The sequence below is a fragment of the Rhineura floridana genome, chromosome 10, assembly GCF_030035675.1.
Source record: "Rhineura floridana isolate rRhiFlo1 chromosome 10, rRhiFlo1.hap2, whole genome shotgun sequence".
Lineage (NCBI taxonomy): Eukaryota > Metazoa > Chordata > Lepidosauria > Squamata > Rhineuridae > Rhineura > Rhineura floridana.
In genome coordinates this window covers 36,452,185-36,477,110 of record NC_084489.1, presented here as the reverse complement: position 1 = coordinate 36,477,110, position 24,926 = coordinate 36,452,185, and the positions used below count along the sequence as shown (strand labels likewise).

At 42.0% G+C, this 24,926-nt stretch overlaps 1 protein-coding gene across 2 annotated transcripts in view; it reads left to right on the top strand.

Annotated features, from left to right (window-relative positions):
* Window positions 1-333: 333 nt before the first annotated feature.
* The window catches only part of WIPF3 (WAS/WASL interacting protein family member 3), a 44,848-nt gene continuing 20,255 nt past the window's right edge, over window positions 334-24,926 (top strand). The window contains exons 1-2 of one of the 2 annotated variants that reach the window (XM_061585894.1): window positions 334-424; window positions 13,931-14,269. In XM_061585894.1, the coding sequence (XP_061441878.1) occupies window positions 13,982-14,269 (288 nt within the window). In that variant the 5' untranslated portion in view covers window positions 334-424; window positions 13,931-13,981. Of the gene's footprint in view, window positions 425-530; window positions 1,336-13,930; window positions 14,270-24,926 lie in introns of those variants that run through there. The other variant, XM_061585895.1, reaches the window with a different exon arrangement.

Genomic DNA, 24,926 nt, shown 5'->3' with positions numbered 1-24,926 from the left:
TGGCTTCTAGAAAAATACACATTCATATATGGGCCCCTTTTAGGAGGAAGGGCGGGATGCAAACAAACACACACGAAAATTCCAAACCCTAACAGGATCTTTTCAGAACTCTAAGGCTCACCTGCTCGTGATCTAGCCTGGTGAGTTCACCTGCTTTTTCAGGACGGTCGAGCCCTCCCCCGGAATTCCACTCCCCCGGAATTCCACTCCCCCTGCCCGCAAATCTCCACGCGAGAGCCGGCGGGGGCCCGACAGATTTCGCCAGGCGCTGCGAGCACTTGTGGGCAAGGCTGGGTCGAGGCCCCGCCCCCTTCCCACGCTACCGCCGGATCGAGGCAACCCTCCTCGGGTGCTTCGTACCAACCGCTTCGGCAGTTGCTTGATTCCAGTTCTAGGAAGACGGCTGCTTCTTTTCTCGATCCAGGTCAGTGGGGAGAGGGAAGGAAGGCTGCGTAATCGCCTCGTTTTGTGTCAGGGGAGAGGGGAGAAATCCTGGAGGAGCGTAGTGCGTCCTTGCCTGTTTCCATCCAGGTGGGCGCTTCAGCGAAGCGGGCTCTCTGTTTCTATCTATCTATCCGTCCGATCTTAGACAGACTCCTAGCGCTCCCTGGGATCGGGCGAAGATGTGGCCCCCAATCTCGAGGAGAAGGTTTGTGGGCTTCCTCGACAGTGGTCCGAAACGGACTTTGCCTGGGAGGAAGGCCCATTGAACAAAGCGACACTTACTTCCGAGTAAACATGCCTGGGGCTTGCGCTGCTCAGCGCCTGCAAGAGAGGGGATGGCTCTGCGAGAGCCCACGTTGAAGAACTCAGTGCGGAAAACCCGACGGGCGCTTCAGGAAACTGACATGTCACCCAAATACCCCCTTTTGAGATGCCTGGCTGCTGTGGATCAGAGGGCAGGCGCTTTGGATCAGGGGCCCTGGTGTGTGTGTGTGAAGAAGATCCATCTGGATCCACTGGGGGATTTTCAGATCGGCAAGGATCGCTGATTTCCCCAACAGCAGTGGCAAAATGACTCCCACTCCCCGCGCGCCCAAACTACTGAAATTAACAATGCTTGGGGCGGCTAACCAGAAATGGAGTGTGTGGAAGGAAGGACAGTGAACTCGCTTCAGTTCTGGTGTTCAAAACAATGTGATTTCAACATTTGAGGGAATAACCCCACCCCCAAAAGGCCAGTCCGAAGAATTCTTTCATTCTACGTGTGTGTCTCTCGCACCTGGCTCCCAGGACTCTCGTATTTTTGTACCTTTTGTTTTTAAAGGCAGTCCCTGTGAGCCTCAGGCCCAGCCGCCCTTGCTTTACAGCACTGGAAAGGAAAGTAGACGCTTGGTCAGTAGTTGTCAAAGTGGGTGCATTACAAGGCCTTGAAATAGAGCGTTCGGTTGTATTATTTATGAAAGACCGCCTAAGAGGAGCGCTGTTTGTTTTGTCTGTAACAATACTTGGAAGTGGAAGTTGTGGATGAAAATACCGTGCTCAGTTAAACTCTTGGGAGCCTGGAGGGTTTTCCTTGAGGTTTGGGGGAAGATCGCTTCTGGAGGTGGATCTATATAAGGAGCATGCTTCCTTTAACCAGCAAGTTTAATTATTACCTGTTTATAGTAGCTATAATTATGTAGCACATTCTCTCTCTGTCTCCTGCTTGTGCTAAGCAGGCTTTCTTGCAAATAAATTCTGTTTGACTTATAAAGAAATAATCATAAATAAAAAATGCTTATAGACCACTTTATATTATAAGATATTTCAAAGCTGTGTAGGAATTTAGAAAGGTGTCCTTTGCTGGAAAAATAGGGATTAAAATACTAGATCTCTAAGAGGAGGGATACCTAACAATGGCAGAGCCAAACTCGGGATGGAAAACAGGTGGAATGCATCTCCTCTGTCATTAGCAAGAGCACCTGTTTCAGCCTGGGTCTGGTTGACTCCAGCTGCAGCCTTATGCCGTCAAATGTAAGGCTTAAATGATGGACAAAACATCTCCACAACTGGGATGCAGTAGACAGCTGTAACTTTTTTGGGGGGGGGGTTTCAATTTTCTGTCACTTTTCTAGGCCTGTAGAACACTTGTTTTAATAGGCCAATAGTCCTGATCACCGAAATAATTTTAAAAAAAATCAGACCTGTGGCTGCTGGTTATTCTTCTGCTGGCATTTAAGTGCTTAGATATTTACAATGAATTGGTACCAGTGTCTCTTTTTCCATTGAAGCATAGAAAAATGCTCATATCATTTTTTGAGTTTTATGTCTGCCCTTGAACAGGGATATTCATTTCATTAGTTAATCAATTCATTCATTAATGATTATGTATGGGTATAGTAGTATTAGGGCTGTAATGCAACACAATAAATCTTAGTGAATTAATCAAATTAGTTTTAATTAATTAAGAGTGCAATCCTAATGCACCTACTCCCAATGTTGATGGCTGAGAGGTGGTGGTAGTTAGGGTGGTACGTAGGTGCCTCTCTGTTGGGAGAGAGGTTTGCTGCTGGTAGGGGGACTTCAATGCAGCAGAGGCCTCAACTGTGCCCAGGCAGGTGGAAACCTATTGCTAGGAGTTCTCCTGTTGATGGTAGCAAATAGCCCCCAATTGAGGGTGTTTCAGGAATGGGGCACTACCAACTTTGGATCCACTATGTCCAAAGCCCTATGGATCCTCCAAAGAGCCCAATCATTGAACTGCTTAGCTATACCAGCCTGGAACTGGTGCACCAGAACTGAAAACAGTACCACCACCACCACCACCACCCTCCTTCCCCCTGGCTGGCACAACCTGGCTGTGCTTGGGATTTTCTGTCATTTTTCTAGGCCTGTACAACGCTTGATTTAATAGGCCAATAGTCCTGATCACTGAAATAATTTTTTAAAAAAATCAGACCTGTGGCTGCTGGTTATTCTTCTGCTGGCATTTAAGTGCTTAGATATTTACATTGAATTGGTACCAGTGTCTCTTTATCCACTGAAGCATTGAAAAATGCTCATATCATTTTTTGAGTTTTATGTCTGTCCTTTCACAGGGATATTCATTTCATTAGTTAATCAATTCATTAATTAATGATTATGTATGGGTATAGTAGTATTAGGGCTGTCATGCAACACAATAAATCTTAGTGAATTAATCAAATTAGTTTTAATTAATTAAGAGTGCAATCCTAATGCACCTACTCCCAATGTTGATGGCTGAGGGGTGGTGGTAGTTAGGGTGGCACGTAGGGTGGGATATTGCAGTGGCTCTGCCACTCTACCCTAGTGGCAGCTGCTGGCTCCATGTCAGTGGGGCAGTGGAATGTGCTCTGGGTTTTAGTCTCAGCTTCCAAGGAGCTGTCCAAGGTGTTGAGCATCTTGACAGCTCCTTGAAAGTTCAAACTAAAACCCAGAGTGGCTTCCACTGACATGGAGCAACCAGCCACCACTGCCCCACTCTTTCCCACTCTGCCCATCCAAATATATTTGCATATGATTAAAACAGTCGTTTTGCAAAAATAAGCATACTTTGTTTTTTAGATGATGCATGTCTCAGCAAGTACCATTTTGTATGCCTAATGATATGTTGGATTAAACTGTATGTTACATTAAATGTGTAGCATGCAGTTTGTCCGTGTTGTCATTGTAAGTTAATACTGAGCACGGCCCCACCCGACCCGATTTTCATCAGAACCACAGTATGCAAGGAGGAGAGGTTTAGCCTTTGTTTAGCCATGATTCGCATTAAAATTGCTCCCTGTACAGCAGCAACTACAATTTATACCAGTAGTTCATTTGTATGAAAGGAAGGAGAGCCTCTCCTAATGTAGTCCCAGCCATTTGCAGTTTTTATAAGTACTTAATTTTTTTTTAATTACTTTAACAAGTATTGTCCTAGGAAATGCTTCCCTGATTAATCAATAAAAAGTTACAGGCCTAATTATTACACATAACATGTACTACTTTTAAAATATGGCAGCTGTATGGCTACAACCCTGCCTTCCTGTACATCTGCTCCCACGGGTGATACATGCCCTGGTCTCCTCTCGCTTAGACTACTGTAATGCGCTCTATGTGGGGTTACCCTTGAAAACGGTCCGGAAATTACAGCTGGTACAGAATGCGGCGGCGCGCTTGATTAAGAACAGCCGTCGCAGTGATCATATCACCCCGGTGTTAGTGGATCTACACTGGTTACCAGTTGTTTACCGGGCCCAATTCAAGGTGTTGGTATTGACCTTTAAAACCCTATACGGTTCCGGCCCAGTTTATCTGAAGGAGCGCCTCCAGAATCACCAATTATGCCGCATGACAAGATCAGCCGCACAAGACCTTCTCTCGGTCCCATCAGTTAAAACAGCTAGGCTGGTGCGGACCAGAGAGAGGGCATTTTCGATTGTGGCCCCCACCCTCTGGAACTCCCTTCCTTTCGATCTTTGCCACACCCCCTCCCTGACAGGTTTCCACCGGGCCTTAAAGACCTGGCTATTCAGGCAGGCCTATGGGGTCTCTGGGGATGGGTCAGTTTCTAATGTTGTTTAATGCTGTTTAATTTTAATTACTATATTTTTGGTTATATTGTATTTTATCATGATATTGTACGTCACCTAGAGTGGCCGTTTATTCGGCAAGATAGGCGACTCAAAAATAAAATTTTATTATTATTATTATTATTATATGTGAGAAGTTAGTTTTTTTTCCTGCACAACTATAGAATTATACATAATATAATGAAAATGGAAATGGACTGCCTTCAAGTCAATCCTGACTTATGGCTACCCCATGAATAGGGTTTTCGTGGTAAGCTGTATTCAGAGGGGGTTTACCATTGCCTCCCTCTGAGGCTAGTCCTCCCCAGCTGGCTAGGGCCTGCTCAGCTTGCCACAGCTGCACAAGCCTTGTGCACAACTGGGTTCCTTGGGACTATGCAGCTTGCCCATGGCTGCACGGGTGGCAGGGCACGTAACCCCTGAGCCACTCACTGTGGGGGTGATCTTTAGCTGTCCCTTTATACCCAGGAGACATGAGCGGGGATTTGAACTCACAGACTCTGGACTGCCAGCCAGGCTCTCCTCCCCACTGTGCTAATATGTGCTATCAAATATATACCCTTATAGATATTATTAGCATTGCCATTTTATTTCTGTATGTCTGTGTCAAATACATGCTTGGCTTTTAAAATATGACTGCCATTGGCTCTTCCTGTGTGGATGGAATAGGGAAGCACTGCCTTGTTTTGACCAGCAGTTCAAGGTCAGAGCCTTCACTTACTGTGAATGAGCTCAGGCATGCCTGGTCCCTATAAGATCAAGACAGTCTGATTTTAATGCTGAGAAGACAACCCATGTGATTACTTCAGTGGAACCAGTGGCATTGGAGGAAAAGCCATAGCTTAGTGATTGATCACCTGCTTTGCATGTAGAAAGTCCCAAGTTCAATCCCCAGCATGTCTAGGTAGAACTGAGAAATGCCCCCCATCTGTAACCTTGAAGAGCTGCTGCCAGTCAGTGTAAACAATGCTGACCTAGATGGACCAATGGTCCAGCACTGAAGTAAGGCAGCTTTCTATGCTCCTGTGTTCACATTGTTCCTCCCCTACTCTCCCTTGATTTATCTCCAGGCAAGTAAGAAGAATACTTGGGTTGTTTTGGGTGGGTTGCTAGTGGTTCCCCAGTCGTCTTTCTCCTATCTCTCTCCACTCCTAAGTGGGCTGAATGTGGGGAAGGCTTGGGAGACAGGAGGTTGGGTGGTGCCTTCAGGAAGAATTCCCTAGGATAAGTACTTAAAAGTATGTTAAATGGAAATCCATCTGCCATTTTCTAATTTTGGCATTTTTATGTTGATAACCAGTAATTTTATTCAAAAGGCTTAGTTAAACAGTCCACCAGGCAAAGCTTCTCTAACACTTGCGTAGTCCAGTGCTAATACTACCGGTAGGTGAGGGTGGGTTGAGATGTACATAGAAACAGAAGAAGATGCATACTTTGGCTGAGGAGTTGGACACACCAGACTTCTAAAGCACACATTTCCTCCCTCAAAGAATTCTGGGCTGTGTAGTTTACCTCACAGTGCTTTAAAGGTAACCTGTCCCAGGCTCCAAATCAAATCATTACCTGTTCTGTTCTTTCACACACCACACACACTTCAGGTGCACAGGCTGCTTTGTTTTTTGTTTTGTTTTCCTGATTTGTTATTTGCTCAAATGCTTGTTTCATCCTTAAAAGAAAAGATGTGTGTGTGGGGGGGAGAACACTAAAATAGATTAAAAAGTTGTTGAACAGATGCCAGCCTATCAGTGATGCTTTGCATCAGATGCAAAGCAAATCAGTGCTTTGTGTGATCCTTCTGTGAGAAGTGAGGTGGGTGTTTTGGCGCCTTGCACAACAGCCCGCCAATTAACATTATGTAAATTTATTTTATTACATTTATGTCCATCTAGTTTGAGGTAGCGTACATGGTTCTCTCCCTCCCATGTTATCCCCTCAGCATGACAAACTTCTGAGGTAGCTTAGACTGAGAGATGATGATGGGCCCAAGGTAACCCAGTGAGCTTCATAGCTGAGTGGGGATTAGAACTCTGGTCTGCTTGGTCCTAGTCCAACACTCTAACCACTACACCACACTGGCCATCTTGCACATCCAGCTCCTCCAGCAAATGGAGGTGGGGAGAGACCACTCCTGAATTTGAGTTGAGGGGAAGAAGATATTTATATCTTGGTATGTGGTGAGGCTTTCCATGAAACTACGTGTGTCCAGATGTACTGTAAGAACATCTTCTCTCTTGATACTTAACAGTATTTTTATCTTCCTTCCTACCAATTATAATTAATACTTTTCTGGCTGAAATGGTAAAATGGAATGTTATAGTCAAGGATTCTAATGTATACATATGCTTCTACTGCTGCATTACCTTCATGCTGTTTTGCAATAAAATATGAACTGAGTTAAGAAGCTAAATAACTTTATTGACACACGAGGTTGATTCTGAGGAGACAAGATGGCTATACCCACTCCTCCTATCTTAGTGCAATCTGCTAAAAGGGTATATATAGACATCATCCCTCCTAATGGACAGCTTTGATTGATTGATACTAACTCTATGGCTGAATGATCTGCACCCATTAGGTTCAGTGCTGCCTGTACATATCGTTTAGCTGATCTGAAGGTTCAGTCCAAGAGCCTTTAGAGTGAGAGAGACCTACAAAAATGTATCATTCCTTATTTAAACAACTGGAGAACGCTCCATGGGGCTGATTGGTCTTGGGTTTGCACAGCCTATAGGTTTTCTCCCACAGCCAGCTGATCAGTATGGGGCCTCAGATAACTTTGCCTGTGTTCTTTCCCCTGACACCTTTTTTCAGGCATTCCAGTTGCACTGCTGAAATTCTTTTTCTGACTTCCCACTGGGTTGTGGGAATCCTATAGTTGCCCCTAACTGCACTGGGGAAAGTATGGGATTATTTATTTATTTATTTATTACATTTGTATACTGCCCCATAGCCGAAGCTCTCTGGGCGGTTTACAACAATTAAAAACATTAAAAACAAAATATACAAATTTAAAAACACTTTTTAAAAAAAAAATTAAAATACTAAAATTTAGTATAAGAAGTGGTCTTCTGGAAGAGAACAAAGGTCTGCCCAGTCCAGGTTTGCCCAGCCTGGTGCCCTCACAATATTTTGGACTGCAACATGGTATCTCTTATGCTTTTCTGACTTTCTAAGGCAAATACTTCGGCAGAAATACCCTGAGAGATCAGCTGATCGCAGTAACCTTGATTGGTTAGATACAAAGTGACCTTCCCCAGTGAATTAGGAGGTGTTATTTGACATGCATTTTAAACAGGCTTATATCCTTTAAGAGTCTTCCTCAACCTGGGACACACACCCTAGCCGATATTTTGGAGTTGAGCTCCCATCAGCCCCAGCCAGATCATTGGTGACAACTCTTTGGCCTAGCTTACATCACAAAACAGATAGTTAGCAGAACCAGCCAGGCTGTTGACTTAACAAAGAAACATAGGCACTTATGCAGCTGCCTTATACTGAATCAGACCATTGGTCCATCTAGTTCAGTATTGTCTACACTGAGTGGCAGTGGCTCTCCAGGGTTTCATACAGGGGGTCTCTCCCAGCCCTACTGGGAATTGAACCCAGAACCTTCTGCACAAGGCAGATGTTCTACTACTGCCCTATGGTCCTTCCTCCATTTTTCCAGTCTGACCACTTTACCAGTTCCCTTTTTTACAGAAATCACCGTACCACTATAAAATTTTACCACTATAAAATCATTCACTGAGAGAGGACCCTAAAACTCAGTCCAACCCCAACCCTATTACAATAGAATAGCTCTCTGTCTCTCCTCTTAAATGTTGATTCCATGAGGAACGATATCTTGCTTTTCTTCAGTGGGCAAAAGCTATATTCCTGTTTATAAAAAGAAATTGTAGAAGGAAATAGAACTAAAAAGCATTACATTGATTTATATGGTTGATCTGAATTAACATAGTTTCAAAATGTGACATTCCATTTGTTATTCCCCTTCCCTGTGTATCTTTAGTGTTTGCATTTTTGTAATCTATCATCATATTGATTCAGGCATTAAAGACCATAGTCCTATGCATACTTACAGGGGATGAAATTGTTTGTTTGTTTAAATCATTCTTAGGAAAAGGCTGATGATGGTCAAGGCTTTACTATAATCTAGGGGCTTAGTCAAAGATCAGATATCTTTAATCTATAGCCTTGCTCATGGAAACCGTTTGACACAATAGCATCTTCACTGTATCTTCTGGGTTGGTATGAGAGAATGCACACAGAAAAAATGTTCCTGTTGGAGGCAATGTTGTCTGCATAAGCCAGGTGCTTTTGGTAGGAGATTGGTGCAAATCAAGCCTGCCTGTACAATGACAAGCATAGCAGACTAGTTCAGTACTGAAAACACTTGAAAACCAATTAAATCTCCCCTCTGCATTCCACCTAATGAGGACTTAAGGCATCTCTTCACAAAACACGACTCACTGTGCTGTGTTGGGTAGTAAATTTCTCTCTGTGGGGTCGTACATGTCTTATACTATTAAATCAAGAAGAAGGAAAATCTTCTCAAAGTGATATACCTAATAAAAGGAAAGGTTAAAAACATAAAAAGGCAAAGATCAGAAGAACATAAAACTGGATCACTTTCCTGTGTTGGTACTGACATGCCGATAGTGAAACCAATACATTATTTACATCGCACAGCAAATTTGAAACTCTCACTTGGGGATGAAGCCCACATTTTGTAACATGACAAAGACCACCATATTACATGTCTGGAAACAAAGCACTGTTGAAGTGTTCCGAAACTGGATGTTCCCCAGCTGTTGCCAGCTTTCCTCTAGAGGTCAGTTTAAAAGTTGCTATGTAACCTATGCAACCTTTTTGATACTAACACCCACAGTCTGGTTCCATTTTCAGTTCAAGTAGAACACATCTCTTTTGTACAGGTTGCCCCCCAACACTCCTTTGTGCCTAGTAATTCTAAACCCTCTCCTCCCAACACCTGAGATCTCTCTGCTCTACCTGTATAGCTGGCCTCCATCTCAGCTGGCATCTTGGAGAACACTACCTCAGATGCTAATCAGGATAAATGTGTATGTGCCTAAAACAATCGCATTGAAGAAAAACAAAAGTTGTCATAAAAGAGAGATCCCCTCCTGTATAAGAGGAGAGGGGGAAGAACTCTTTTAGAAAGTGATCTGAAGTTTTTATAAACATTGACCATCTTTTGGGAGGAAGGAAGGGATATAAATGTAATAATAGATAGCTTCATTGTTTATTCGCTTGATTCGTAAGAGTTGTTCTTTATGTTATGAAAAAACCCTATTGCTACATAACTTATACAAAGCCTGGCTCTGGTTTATTGATATATCGTTCTGACTGTCTTAAAACACACTCTTTTGTGGTGCGTGTACACCAATAGCTTCAGCTGTTATTTAGGGCCAGCTGACAGCAGCAAGTGGTAGACCCAGTATATCTTATCTTCCTCTCCAGATATGAATGATGGCTTGAACAGGTGTCCAATGTGGGTTTTCTACGTAACTTTGATTAGAATTCTTTCTGGTTTCCAGCTGGATTTCAACAAACTGAGTATGTGCTATTAAAGCGCTTCTAGGTAAATGTATAAAGTTGATTTTTAAAGGTAACTTTAAAAAAAATCTGGTGACATGAAGTTTACTGTATGCTTCTTACTGATGACTTTAGAATCCTAGAACAGTACTGTTATCTATGTCACTCCACAACTAGCATCCTCTTACTGGAATTAATTGCTTTGCCATTGTTTGATTTTTGCCTTTCAATTCATGTAGAAGATCTAGTTATCAGTGTTATAAAATATTTTTGCCTGAGGCACTGTATATCCCATACATAAAGGAAGTTAGTTTCTTTCACTAGCACTGGGTGAAAGGCCTTGGTGTGTTTTATGTAGCAGTTGCATAGTCTAAGATATTGGACAGAGTGAGCCTGAGACATTCCTAGCATTTTAGCCAAAATACACCACCTGCTTTGAGTTCAGGGGAAGCCTATTTTTCCACTTTGCAACAGGACTGGATCTGTCCAGCACTGATTGGCCACCAACTGTGTCAGTCACAAAGGTGCTTTCCCCTTCACATAGGAGGGGAAACACACTGAGCTAATGTGGTGTTCTTGTGCCAAGTTGTGAATCCACCTTCTTGCTTCTTGGAGCAGATTTTTAAGAGCAAAAAAGGTAAACCTATCAGTAAGAACCCCTTGCCCCATAATGGCTTCCTTTAGACTTTCCAGACAGGGTTCATTGGTACAGCATTTGCTTATAGGCATAGCTCATAAGAAGAACCATGCTGAATCAGACCAAAGGGCTATCTATTCCAGCTTTCTGTTCTCACAGTGGTGAACCAAATGTCGATGGAAAGCCCATGAGCAGGATGAGTGCAGTAGCACTCTCCCACTTGTGATCCACATCCTGCCTCTGATACTGAAGGCAATATAGCCATCACAACTGGTAGGCTTATCCTCCAAGGACTTGTCCAACCCCTTTGTAAAGCCATCTGTGTTGGTAATCACTATACCATTGGTGGTGAATTCCATAATTTTACTGGGCACATAAAACTTACCCAGGTCAGGTGCTGCTGTTGTGCACAGTATATTGCCAGCTTGCAGGAAATGCTGGCTAGAAAACCCCTTTACCATAATCTTGCTGAGTGTAATGCGTTAGATAAATAAAATCCCAATGCTGTATTGCAGGGGTGTAGTCCGGAGTCATGGGGGAGTTATAGATCTCTTCCTTTTTGGGGAGCAGGGTCCCAGCCAGGTCTCTATGTACAGACCAATCAACATGAAAGGGGAGCGTGTTAGCCACTGAGAAGAGCCCTTGTCCTTTTGTGCTGTTTGGAGCCAATCAGAGGGAAAGGAGGTGAGTCAGCCACTGAGAAGCCTCTTTTCAGTAGCTAACACACAGCCTCCCCTAGTTATTGAGCCTGTCTTTGACTCCCAGACCTTATTTCACCTTTCAGTATGCCCACTTCAAGCTTGGTAGGAATTAGGTTTGGGTAGATGAAATGTATAGATGGAAGAAACTCACAAAGATATTTTTTTTAGTCTTACTGCTTTGATGCAATGTATTTTAGTTTTATTTTTTGTCTTTAAAACATTGACAGTGCATATTGCTTTCTTTTTCCCAACAGCTGCAACTCTTAAATAAATAACTGTTCCTTAAATAACATTCTTGAGTTTCATATCCTGATATTATTCAGAGATTTGGTGCACCTGTAACTAGTATGTTGCACTGAAGATCCTAGCAAACAGAGATTGGCAAATTAGCCAGTTTGTGCAAAACTCAAAATAAAAATGTAACATATTGTGGTAGGGATGGGAGAGGAGTTGTTGAGGTACAAGGCAAGTTTTTAAAATATACCTTATGTGAAAGATAGATCTAGTGCATCCATGCAAGATTGTTGTGATGCCAATATGACATTAGTAGAAACCTTGGAAACAGCAAGACTGGGAAAACATTTTTTGCAAGGTCTTAAGGGTGTACATAGTGGGATCAAATTGTTCAGGGCTAAATATCACTAGAAAACCTACAGCTGCTGGTGGTTCCTGTGACTCACAGAGCAAGGATGAAGGGTGAGCGTATGCTCAAGATGTCTTGGGGGAGGATAACAAGCTGTGGCTATGGGTAGAATCATTTGTGACATTTCCATACATGATGAAAGGGAGTGAGGGGGGAAAAGGCAGATGAGCTAACAGTACTGATGTTATAAGCACTCTGATAACGTTATTCCAGCAAGGATGCAGGTTTCGGGTAAACTGTGACACTGTTGTAGACCTAAGGAAATGGATGAGCAATAGTTTTCACACCATGCTTCAGAGAATCCTTGGGTTTCTCAAGAAGATTGGCTGGGATTCTTTGGTCAATACATCAATATGGAATAAGTGAACTACAGGAAGCTCTGCTGAGGTGAAGAGCTAGAAATTAAGAATGTTTTTTAAAGATAATTTCTTGTATTACCATGGTACCAGTGTTAAACCAAAGCTTTTATTTTTTTTACTGTAAAAATGTTCATTGAGTCTGTTCTTCCAGGTTACTTAATTGGACTTAATAATTGCTTTTTGTACTGTAGGAGGGTGTGGGCGGTCTGAGGGGGCCCAAACAAAGTGCTGAGAGGATACATCGCATATTTATTCAGATCTATTAGCTTCTCACCGTGAATGCAGCATTAGAGACTTTATTATTCAGGCTGCAGGAAACATGCAGGGGGTTCAGAAGAAAATGTTGGGAGGCTGTTGTCACATATGCCACCATCTACCTCCTGAGGCCGTTGCCTCACTCTGCCTAATAATATGGCTAGTCTTGCTTGTACGCCATACAGATAGTGTCTAGGTGGGATTCCAGTAATCCTCGTTTGAGCTGACAATTGGAAAAAGCCTTCATATAAAGCAGGGTGGGGGAGCCCTCCAGTTGTTGCTTGACTACAGTTCCCATCATCTCTGACCATTAGCCATGCTAGCTGGGGCTCATGGGAGTTGGAGTCCAACAACCATAGGTTTCCCATCCCTGACAGAAAGGGAAATCCATCTGAGAGGAAGGTGGCTGTTAGCAGAGCACTACATAAATGTTATATTTATTTCTCAACTGTACTTTCAAGGGCAAATTCTACATTTAGAAATAATAGCAAGATAGATTAACAAACCTAAATTGAATATTTATGGAACAGGTCCCATTAAGAAAAGCTGGCATTTAAGGAGAAGGTCACCACTGGATGATTGTAAACTGGACTGCCCATGATGTAACTGCGTTTTCAGAACCTGTAGTGTATTACTTGAGGAAGAGTGTTTGATGGAAATAATTGCTAGAATAAAAACTGTGCAAGAGCTGTAAGGATAATACAAGTGTAACATTAGTACCAAAAAGAACCTGGAACGTCATCAGTTGCCATGAGGAACAAATAATGGTATTTTAATTTGGCAATAGTGAAGGTAGAAGAACGGAAGAGGGAGAGGTTCAGTAGGCCTGATATGGTCCATTGACCACCTATTGAGGAGTAAGAGTCTGAGAGAGGAAAGGGAAGAAATAAGGTCTAATTCTTACTGAGGTGATACATCTGTGCCTGGGGTATATCATATAAGATTGTCTGTGAGGGCTCAGATCAGTGAATGTTCTTCGAGGTTGCTAGATTTTTTTAGTGTTTGCACATGGAAAACTAGATGTAATGGGAAAGGGTTTTAGTTTAGTTGTGTCCCCAATGTGCACATGTTCTATGTTTGAGCTGATAATAGGAATATTATTATTACATTCATCTTTCTGGCAACTCTACTTCTATTATATGTGGGGAGGGAGCAAATGACCTATGGAATTCCATCCAGATCTATGGTTTTATGAATGACTGAACTTGGAGGCCTCTTCAGTGCATATAGTATGTAAATTCAATTTTCTTTCTCCCCCCCAGATCACTTTGTGTGTGATCTTTGAGAACAGACTGAAAATAGAAACTTGACAGATGCCTGTGCCACTGCCACCACCACCACCTCCTCTTCCACCATCTTTTTCTGGAGGTGCACCACCACCACCACCTCCTCTTCCACCATCTTTTTCTGGAGGTGCACCACCACCACCACCACCACCACCTCCTCTTCCACCATCTTTTTCTGGAGGTGTACCACCACCTGCCCCTCCTCCACCTCCTCTTCCTCCACCTTCAACTGGATGTTCATCACCACTTCCTCCTCCTTCTCTTTCATCATCTTCTGCAGGGCCACCACCACCACTACCATCTTCAAGTTCTTTGGTAAGGCTTGTCTTTTCGTTTTGTTTTATTATGAAGAGCATAACATTCTAGTGAAACACAATTTAAACATTGTTTTGGACCTAAAGTTAGCTACAAAGTCCTAGGTTTAAATTGCTATATCAGCAGCTGCTGTTTGAGTACAGTTTTTTAATTAGAACATTTATTCAGTCTTTAATGTTTATGCATACTTTAAGTTAATATTTATGTTGCAAAATTTTTTTTCCATCTACTTGCTGTGCAATGGTGTTGGCATTTGCAGTAATGGATGGCGTGGTGGGGCATCACTTCTTACCTGACTTCCAGTTGGTTCCATCACTGCTGCTTACCAGGAAGTAGAGGGGGACTGGCAAGGTGGCAACTAAGTCAGTGCTGCTGAACAAATGCACTAATAGAACAAATCCACTCTTCCTTCTGGTGATTTTGTACTGCACTAACCTCCCCACCGTCTCACCCTTTCTCTCTACCTCCTGGTAAGCAGTGACAATGTGACTGACTGGAGGTCAGGTGAGCATTGGTACCCCACCTTGCCATCCGCTATGGGGCATTTGATTTGTATTCTAGAATTGTATGTACTGTCAATAGTGCATGTATACTGGTCCATGTGTGTGTCTTCAAAATAGATTGTGCATGTTTGACAGTTTATATGTTGTAGGTTTGATCGAAAATCATTCTAAGCTTCAAGATGTATTAGATACTAAATAATATGCACTTTTTCTGAATGCATATCTGCAGTGGTGAATGCTACAAACTGGATAGGGGCAAAAGACACATTAAAAACTAGAATGGGCTCTAGAAATTTTTCACTTCGACCCCACAGTTCATATTTGTGTACATAATTAACATGGACCCATTAAAAAAATGTAATATTTGAAACAACCCTAAAATAAGAATAAATTGTGGTATAGAAGATGCTATTTCCTTACCACTGCTGGTATAACACATTCCCATGTTACATTATGGTAGTAAGTGATCTAATAACTGTAGTCATGTTGGGTTTTCTCCATTGCCAAACATTGTTGTTATTTTTTTATTAGATTTATAGTAGGAGCCCAGTTACCAAAACTGGAATTACAAGTCTGGTGACATAATGTCAAAACATGGTTATTAGGGTAGCCAGGTGTCTGGTTTTCACCTGGAGACTTGGGAGTTTTGGGGTCCTCTCTGGGTGAGTCAGCTTAATCTCCGGACTCTCAGCTTTCATTAAAAAAAAAAAATTAAGTTTCTAGGTGGCCTGGTTCACCAGATATACACCACAACGTCAGCCCCACCCCACAACTTCTGTGAAATGATCTTTCTAATCCCCACCCTTTCAGATTTGTAGCCAATAAGTGGGTTGTGATTGGCAAGGGATTTCTGGGCCTCCAGGCAGTACCTAGCCCCCATTGCAAAGGTAGAAAACTGTTGTTTTTTCCTGTTTATCTGAAAATCTCAAAAATTGAATAAGTATATAGCTTTCAGCAGTACCAGAAGTCTTTTTTTCCCTTCTTGTGTGCAGGAGTCAAACAAGTTTAAATTTTCTGGGCTGTTGAAGAGGGCAATGTTTTGAAAACCTTCCCAATATGTAGCATTAATCCGATACTTGCTTTTCTGGGAGTAAAGCTGCAATGCTAATCCCACATACCCGGAGAAAACCCCATTGAATTCGGAAGGACTTACTTTTGAGTAGACATGGTTAAGATTGTGCTGTAAATTAATGGGACTTTTGAGTGAACATAGCAAAGGATTCTGCTTGGGTTGTAAATCTTTCTCTCCCCCTCCAATCCTATTTTTAAAGCAATTAGGCAGGGCTTACATAGGTACCATTGCTTTTATTATGTAGGAAACTAATACTGCCCAATGCAGTTGCCCAATGCCAAGTCAGACCACTTTAGCTGACTGTTGCTTATACATACTGACTGGTAGCGGTGCTCCAGAGCTTCAGACTAGAGTCTTTCTTGGTCCCATCAGGAGATGCCAGGGATTGAATCTGCTTCTGCATGCAAAGCATGTGCTCTGTCATTGCATTTCCTCGTATCCTAACATTAGAGGGTGAATTATTTATTTATTTACTTGCACTGATAATTTCTAGGCCTCAGTGTCCCTATCACGCAACTGCTAAAAATACCCAGCTGTTGCTGCAGCTGCTAGGTTTCCTGTGAGAGCTGAAATGAAGTTTAAAGAATGTAAATTGAATTAGTCTTCACATTGTCTGTGTTTCTTGTCCCATAATTATAGCAACACTCATCATCCAAGAAGTCTGTAAATTGTCTGCTGTGATTTTACTTGCAAAAATCTGTGCCATGATCTTTTTTTTTCCTCTGAGGAACAGGTTTTTTTCTGTCTAGGGGATGCTATTTGCTAGGAAGGGTCTCTTTAAATATTTCAGGTCATTCTTAGTCAAGAACCTTTTTTGACAAAGCCATTTCTACAGCTTCAAGTTAGAGACCCATGTTAAGCCTTTTAATAAGAGTGATATGATGAATATGGAAACAAAATGTCACATGCTCTTGTGTGAGTGCTGGACTCCTGTTCTTAAGCCACAGTACCACTGATAGGAAGGCCTGGGTGTGTGGATTCAGCTAAGCATAAATAGTAGTGTTTCTTTTATACAGTTACGTTTTCTACAGGTACCTATTCTAGAGCAACTGTTGACTGTAGCAAGAACCTACAACAGGGAGATGGTTCCAGGTGCCCTTTTCATGTGGTTGGACATCGTTAATAGGAGTGGTGGAACATCATTATCTTAAGGGCCATAGGTTAGGCACCTCTGGCCTACAAATTTCTGGAGGCAGACTGAGGAGAAATAGCAGCTAGATATCCTATTGAATAGGACTTAACAGGACAACAGGTTTTAATATGTGTTTGTGTGCCATGTATATTTACATGGAAATTAGTCTGCAGAATCTCAGAGACAGGGCCAGTGTGGGGTAGTGTCAGCCTAGGACTGGGAAGACCCAGGTTCACATCCCCACTCAGCCATTAAGCTTGCTGGGTGACCTTATGGCCAGTCACACTCTCTTGACCTAACCTACCTCGTAGGGTTGATGTGAGGATAAAATGGGAGGAGGCAGAATCATGATTACTGCATTTAGCTCCTTGAAATAAAGGTGGGGCATAAGTACAATAAATAAATATAGAAGTTGGTTCTTAAGGTTGCAGAACTGGTCTTGAAAGCAAGCGGCAGTGCTGCTTGGTGGCATTTTTAGATAGTCATAGAATCGTAGAGTTGGAAGGGGCCTATAAGGCCAACGAGTCCAACCCCTGGCTCAGTGCAGGAATACAACTTAAAGCATACCCCACAGCTGCAACATTTAGTTGATTGATTGAGCAGATCAGTGCTTCCCAAACATTTTCCCCACAGACCACTTGAAAATAGCGGAGGGTCTTAGCAAATCACTTAATGATTTTTCTGCCAGTTGTAGCAATTGTCATGGGGGGTGCTTGATTTTTAATAGTATTTTTGCTTTTTTATTTCTTATATTCTATATTACAATTTGTGTTCCAAAACAAGGAATAAAAATACAATTTAAATTAATATGGATTTTTAATGCAATAGATGTGCCATCTCCCATCTTCAACCACAAATCCACAGACACACCATGGTCCACCTGAATGAAGCTTGTGGACTACTGGTGGTCCAGAGACCACAGTTTGGGAACCCCTGGACTAGCGCATTCCATGCTGCCTCCTAAATCAGAGGTCCTAGATCAGTCCTCCCACCGCAATAACTCTGTATTTGCTTGTCAATAAGCGTGTTGTGAATTGCTTCTACTGTACCTCTAGATGCTTGAAAAGATCTCCAAACAGATTTTTTTCAAGCAAGATAAGTGACTCTGCCCCCCCTGGATTCTAAGCAGAGTTGCTGCAAAATATCTAGTGTTTGAAACTAACCTACCCTTCAACTCCTTTAGCTATGTGTCTACCTGCTGCAGTGGCAAATCAGTTAGCCTATATAGCCACTTAACCTGAAGTCTTATGCACACTTCCTTGCGAGTAAGTGAATACAGTGGGACCTGCTTCTAAGTAAATATGCATAGGATCAGACTATTGATTGAAGAGTTAATGAACTAAATAAAACTCATGAGATTAATCAGTTAAGGTTTCTCTAATTGAGTAACAGCCCTGTAATCATAAAAGCTGAGCATCATTTTTTTTAGTTGGACATTAGGGCATCAGTTCCTTCCTGCTTCCTATGATTAGCAGAACTTGAATAAATTGTGCTAAATAAGCAAACAGAAGCCAACTTGCTTAATTTGCATAAATTATTCTATTCATTCTGAATTTATTTTTGAACCAAATTTATTCAGCCTTTTTCTACTAAGGTAAGAATGTTTTTCTTTGGATACGTCTCAGATTTCATTGAAACGGCCGTATATTGATTCACCTTAGTGAAGTCAATAAGACTATTGTAGTGCTTTTGTCACCTTCAAATAAAAGCATCTCCCTGCATTTAACTATGATTGTGGGCCTTTAACATAAAGTCTAGCATATCTAATGTAGGAGTGAGGATAAAAAAGAAAAGTGTATTACCCTAAAATTAAAAATGCTATAGCAAAGGACATTATATAAAATGCTTTGTGCATTTTTAAAAAAAATATTCAATTCTTATTTTTCACTTAATTGTACCATTGAATTTTAATACACTGTAACTAGTCTGGAAAATTACAGTGTGTTCTTGCCTGTTTAAAGTAGATGTTCTATTATTCTTTCTGATTCTATTGCAATGAGAAACAACCTTCTTGAAGGCATCCTGTAGGCAGATGGAGGTCATGGCTGAAATATGTGTAGGGATATTTATGAGCATCCTATGACTGCACTGCTCCATACATTGGAAGATGCTGCTTTGTTTTGACAAGACCAAAATAATTAAATGCTTTCTAGAGTAATACCAGCTCACATTTCTGTACTATTGAACAGAATCTTCTTTTAAGAAGAAAAACATTAACGGATAAACTCAACTTGCCTGGGAGTAAGTCTCTTAGAATTCAGTAGAGTTTACTTCTGCGTAGACGTGGCTAAACCTCAGAGCTTGGAAGTAATTCATTACAAGTAACTAATTACTTGAAATTCATTACTTTTTTGAGGAACGAGTGGGTAATTCCTTTACATTTTGATTGTAATAGAACTAGGAGTAATTTTATTACTTTTGTGGAGTAATTGTAATGTTTCCAGCATTACTTGGGGGCGGGGGGAAGCAGGGAAAGTCTTCTGCTCCTCTGATTTGTGGATGAAAATCATGTGCCTCAAACTGGGCTTCTGTGCAGCATCACTCTTCCCTCATGCTCTGTGGGAGGGTTGGAGGCACAAGGGAGGAGGTGGAGAGTGAGATGGGGTGGAGTGGAGAAACAATTGTTTAAAAAATGGATGGTGGTGGTGAAGAATGGAGTGGAAGGAAAAAGGAGCTGGAGGGCAAGAGCATGGATAAAGGAGGAGAAGGAGGCAGCAGCAGAATGGAGACAAAGAACTGGAGGTGAAAGATGACAACGTGTGTGTGTGAATACTGTGTTTGCACTCGGCACACAAAGTGACCTCCACCACCCTCTTTGGCTACTGTGCTACATTTGCAGTATTTTAACTTTTTTGCATCTCAGGGGAAAATGTTTGCTTGGGTGAGTGTCCCTTAGTTGGTGGCAGGGCAGGGTCCAGGAGGTGGTTAAGTGAGAGAGATTATGCTTGCTGACTGAGTGGGGGAGGGGGTTGCACTTGGTTTGCCGTGCAAAAGATCTGAGTAGTGGCCTCTGCCTCCCTCCCCACCTCCCTTACTAGCGTAGAGACCACCATTGCTCTCTTATGGATAAAAAGAATTATTCTACTACCTCTGTATGTGTGTGTTTATTTTTTTTTACAATAATTTTTTTTATTCAAATTTTCATAAAACAAACAAAACAAAATCAAAAACATAACACAATAAAAATAAAAAAAATTGACTTCCGACTTGTCACAGATCAGCTATAAATATATAATATATATCAAACCTGTCCCTTAATACATACAAAAACACTTTTCTCCATAGTCTATCTTAATTAATCGTCAAATCCCATTATCATCATTTCATTTTTATCTTTCAACAAAAAGTCTAAGAGAGGCTTCCATTCCTTAAGAAATGTATCTGTCGATTTTTCTCTAAGTAAACATGTCAATTTATCCATCTCTACTAAGTCCATTAATTTCAATAGCCATTCTTCCGTTGTTGGTGTTGATTCCATTTTCCACTTTTGTGCATATAATAATGTTGCTGCTGTAATCATATATAATATTATTCTTCCATATTTCTTTTCTATTTGTTTATCCATAAAACCCAATAAAAAAAATTCTGGTTTTGACTGTATATTTATCTTTAGAATTTTTTGTATCATCCTACCTATCTGTGCCCAAAATAATTTTGCCTGTTTACACAACCACCACATACGATAGAATGATCCTTCTTGTGTGTGTTTATTTTTAATGTTGTTTTAGGCTACTTAGATGTGCAGCAGCCAAGGCCAGCACCTTGTAGGTGTTCTTTTAAAAAAAGAAACTGAAATGTAATTGTAGTGATTACTTTTGAGAAAAAGTAAGGTGATCGGTTACTTTCAGAGCAATTGTAATTGTAACTGTAATTTATTACTTTTTATAAGTAATCTTCCAAGCACTGCTAAGCTTGAGCTGTAGGATCCTAAGTGGAAAATGCAAACAAGCTTGAAGAGCGATCTCAGTTTATTTTGTCTACAGACTCATGCAAGGTCAGGAAATGTGTGAACGTCTAACACTCTTTACCTACTATTACTGCATTATTTAATGTTAATTGATTAATTATTTCAAATTAATTAATATTCTGTCATTCGATAAAAGGCCCCAGGGCAGTTTACAGCACAATACAATACACAATTAAAACAGTCAAAATTGAAAACTCCTCTACTTTAGTTGGTATGCAAGTCCTGCCTGTTTTAGATCACATGGGAGTGGCTGACCTGACCTGATAGCCAGTTCTCCCAGGTACCCGGAACCCAATTATCTAGAGTCTGACCTTTCCTAAAAGCTGAGGTCTTGGCAAGAGTTGAGCTCTAGACCAGGGTTGGGGAACCTGTGGCTCTTCCAATGTTGCTAGGCTACAACTCTCATCATTCTTGACCACTGGCCATGCTGGCTGGGCCTGATGGGTGCTGGACTCCAGCAACATCTTGAAGCTGCAGGTTCCCATCTCTTCTCTAGGTAATTGGATTCTGAGAGTGGAATCTGCCAGAAGTGGGTGTGGTCTAAGTAGGCAACATTTGAGTAGCAAAATATATGGTAAAGAGGGCCAGAAAGAATACATAATCCAAACCAGATAGAGGTCAAGATCCAAAGCAGAAAATCAAAGCTAGGAACAAATTGCTCCATCTGAGGAGCAATCTCTGAGGCTAGGGCTTGGTGAACAGATGTTCGTCCTTGGATCATCTGACCAAATGTTCAGGTAGCCTAGTCAGTAAGCCTAGATAGCACCCTCAGAGCTCAGTGCTCAGTCCACTGGGCTTGCAGAGGAAATGGAGCACAGGTTGTGCAAGAGGAAACGTGCCAGAACCTGATGTCTAAAAGTCTTGTTTAATGCAAGAGTTTTCAAACTCCTGTAGTTTAGCAAGGAGTGAAGTTGTCGGGAAGAGCAAACTGCACAAATCCTGCTCTTAAGGAGAAAGGTTTTGCATGGACAGGACCAGCCCTACCTTTAGGCAAAGTGAGGCAGCCACTTCAGGTGGCAACAGTAGCAGCTGGTAGCGTGATGCAGGTGGGACTGCCCTGATCTCCTGGCTTCCCAACACTGGGAGTCACTGCCACTGACTGAGAGGGAGGAGTGATGCATAGGGGCTGCTCTGCCGCTCTTGCCTCCTTGCACCTCACACCTATCCATCTCCCTCTTAGTCAGAGGCAGCAACCTGCAGTGTTGGGAAGTCAGGAGAGCAATGGAGCCCCACCCGTGCTGCCCCACCGACTGCTACTGGATGGCAGATGCAGCAAGGTGGGGAGCATTGGCAAGATGTTCAAAGGAGAGTGCTCTGTGTGCCGGGTTGCTGGGTTCAGTGGAAGATGCTGTCCCATCACCAGTGTGGAAGTAAGATTCAACTGCCAGTCTTGCCAGCTCTGACTGTAAGTGATGTTGAAAGTTTTGTTGTTTGCCTCAGGCAGCAAAATGTCTTGGGCTGGCCTTGTGTATGGAAGCAGAATGACACTTTGGGCTTGGAAAGAAAGCTTGAAACTGTGATATGACCAACCGGCTTCAGAGCGGTATTGCTTCTGTATATATTAAAATTCTGCTTGTCAGTTTGTCTTGTTGGATGCCCTCCTCCACTGTGGATTGTGCAGTGTTAGTTTCATACAGCTTGCTATAAAATATGTGTATACGTGTAAGGTTTCGTACAATAATTTGCAATGCGGCTCACAATGTTGTGATGAAAATTAGCATTAGCAATTTTATTTTCTCAGGTTAAGATCGGAGAGTGGCTAAAATGTACCCAAAGAAGTGGGAACTGCAAGGATGGAGAAGTAAATTTAACTGTGTACATGGCTGATCTGCTTACACCATCTGCCTACATGACCTTTAAAAATTTCTTGCAGAATTAACCTGCATGGCTACATTTACTAAGACTGTAGTTAGTAACTTCTATACTAAATAATGATTAACAATGAAATCTGCTGCTTTGCCATGTGCAGAGAAAATATTAATTCTTACCATGCACTATTTTGGCACAGGTGGAGGGTCACTTATCAGAATCTGTAGATCTGCCTTCATACCCGGATGCTTTCCAGATATTTTGGGTTACCATTCCCAACATCCCTGACCATTTTGCCATGCTGGTTGGGGCTGATGTGGTTGGGAAAAGCTTCAGTAAACCATCCAATGTCTTTTTCAGTAAGTTGGGAGCCTTTTACTATTAAGCTGTTGGTTTTTTAAACAAAATTCCTTGGAAAGAAATTCATGGATTAGGCTGGAAACGCTGCTGCTGCTGCTGCTGCTACTGCTGACAGACAGTCCAGTGAACTTCATGGCTGGGGGCATGGGAGGATTTAACCCTGTTTTTCCAGATCCTAGCCCTACATATTAACCACCAAAAACTTCTTGCAATGCACCTCTAACCTTATGGGGAGATGTTTGTAGGTGAGCTAAATATGACTCTCCAACTTTTCTGTGTGACTATTAGAACAGAGCTGAAATCACTGATGTGAAATCATCTTGAATTTGGGGAAGAGTGGGGTGTGAATCTCCCTCCCAAAAAACCCCCACTTCCCAATAGCTATCTTGAGCTCACTTCTGGAGCTGCTCTCAGCCATGGAAGAAGCAAGACAGTGGAAGCCAGCTACTTCTTTCCCAGGGATCCCAGTAGAGTTCTGGAAGGCAAGGGAATACCTAAGCAGTTTGGCAACATTCCTTTACCTTTCCATGCTGTGCTGGGAGCTGTACTGGACTGGGAAGCAAGGGAGACTTCACCAGTGGAGACTGGTGGCTCCAATGTCAGTGGGGCAGTGAATCCACTCTGGGTTTTAGTGCTAAGCACCTTGGACAGCTCCCTGAAAGTTCAGATTAAAATCTGGAGTGGACTCACTGCCCCGCTGACATTGGCGCCCAGTCTCTACTGGCCTTCATGCAGGCCACTGTATGGATGAAGACATCCTTGCAATCTGAAACCAGACCTATGCAGACTTCTGGGTCATCTGGAAGCCTTAACCCCTACGTATGTGCAGACAAAGGCTCCTTTGTTACAGATGGTTGCACTCCATGCCTGTGCTGATTGTGATGGGAACACTAACGCCCAAAGGACAGCTAGAACGTGTTGGGTTGCCCATGTGTGAAGCATCTCCCCAGTGAACCAACAATGCCCCTCTTCCCCATTACCCCAGGCAATTTCCCTTCTCCATGAGATTTCATCACTCTCCACTTGAACCGTGCATTTACAAAAACAAATTGGGGAGCAAACGTATTGCGGAAAGCCGTGTGGTAAACAATATAATAACCCTTTCTACTGAACAGTCAGCCTATTAAATACATGACTCATTCTACCATCTCATTTAAAAAAGAAAAGAGAGGGGAGAAACCCACTCCTTATCTAACCTGACATTTCTTATGTGAGAAGTAACAAAATCTTTCAGTGGCTGCCAAAGTAAATAGGAACCAACTGAACATATTATTGTTTCATAAGCCAGGGCCATGGGAATGAACTATTTTGTGATCTACCAGGGCAAGGATTCAGCAAAATGAACAATCTTCCTATTTTTGTCATCTTTGCAAAAGATCAAAATGGTTTTCTTTGGAATGTCCTTTGCTTTTATGTTATATTATGTTTTATTTCTAGACCTCCTTTTGGCTAAATAGGCCCCCAAGGCGGCTTACACACAAATAAAAATACAAATACAAAATACAAATAAAAACAATACAATTTACAAAAAAAATATCAAACTAACTAAATCCTAACATCTCTAAAAAAAAAAAAAAATAGGAGCAGCAAACCAAAAGCATTAATCTTCCTGGTAAAGGGCAGTCCCCAGAAAAATGTCACTAAGAGCAAGGGTGGGGGGCAAAGCAGGTGGAAAAGCTTGCCCCTTGATGGTCCCAGCGCAGTCTCATCCCTGCATGGATTTGTTCAATCTTTTATTTTAACACCTTTCTCGTCTCTGTGCTTGCATATTCTGCAGCTTTTGAAGAAAATGTAATTGGCAGTGAATGGAAGCG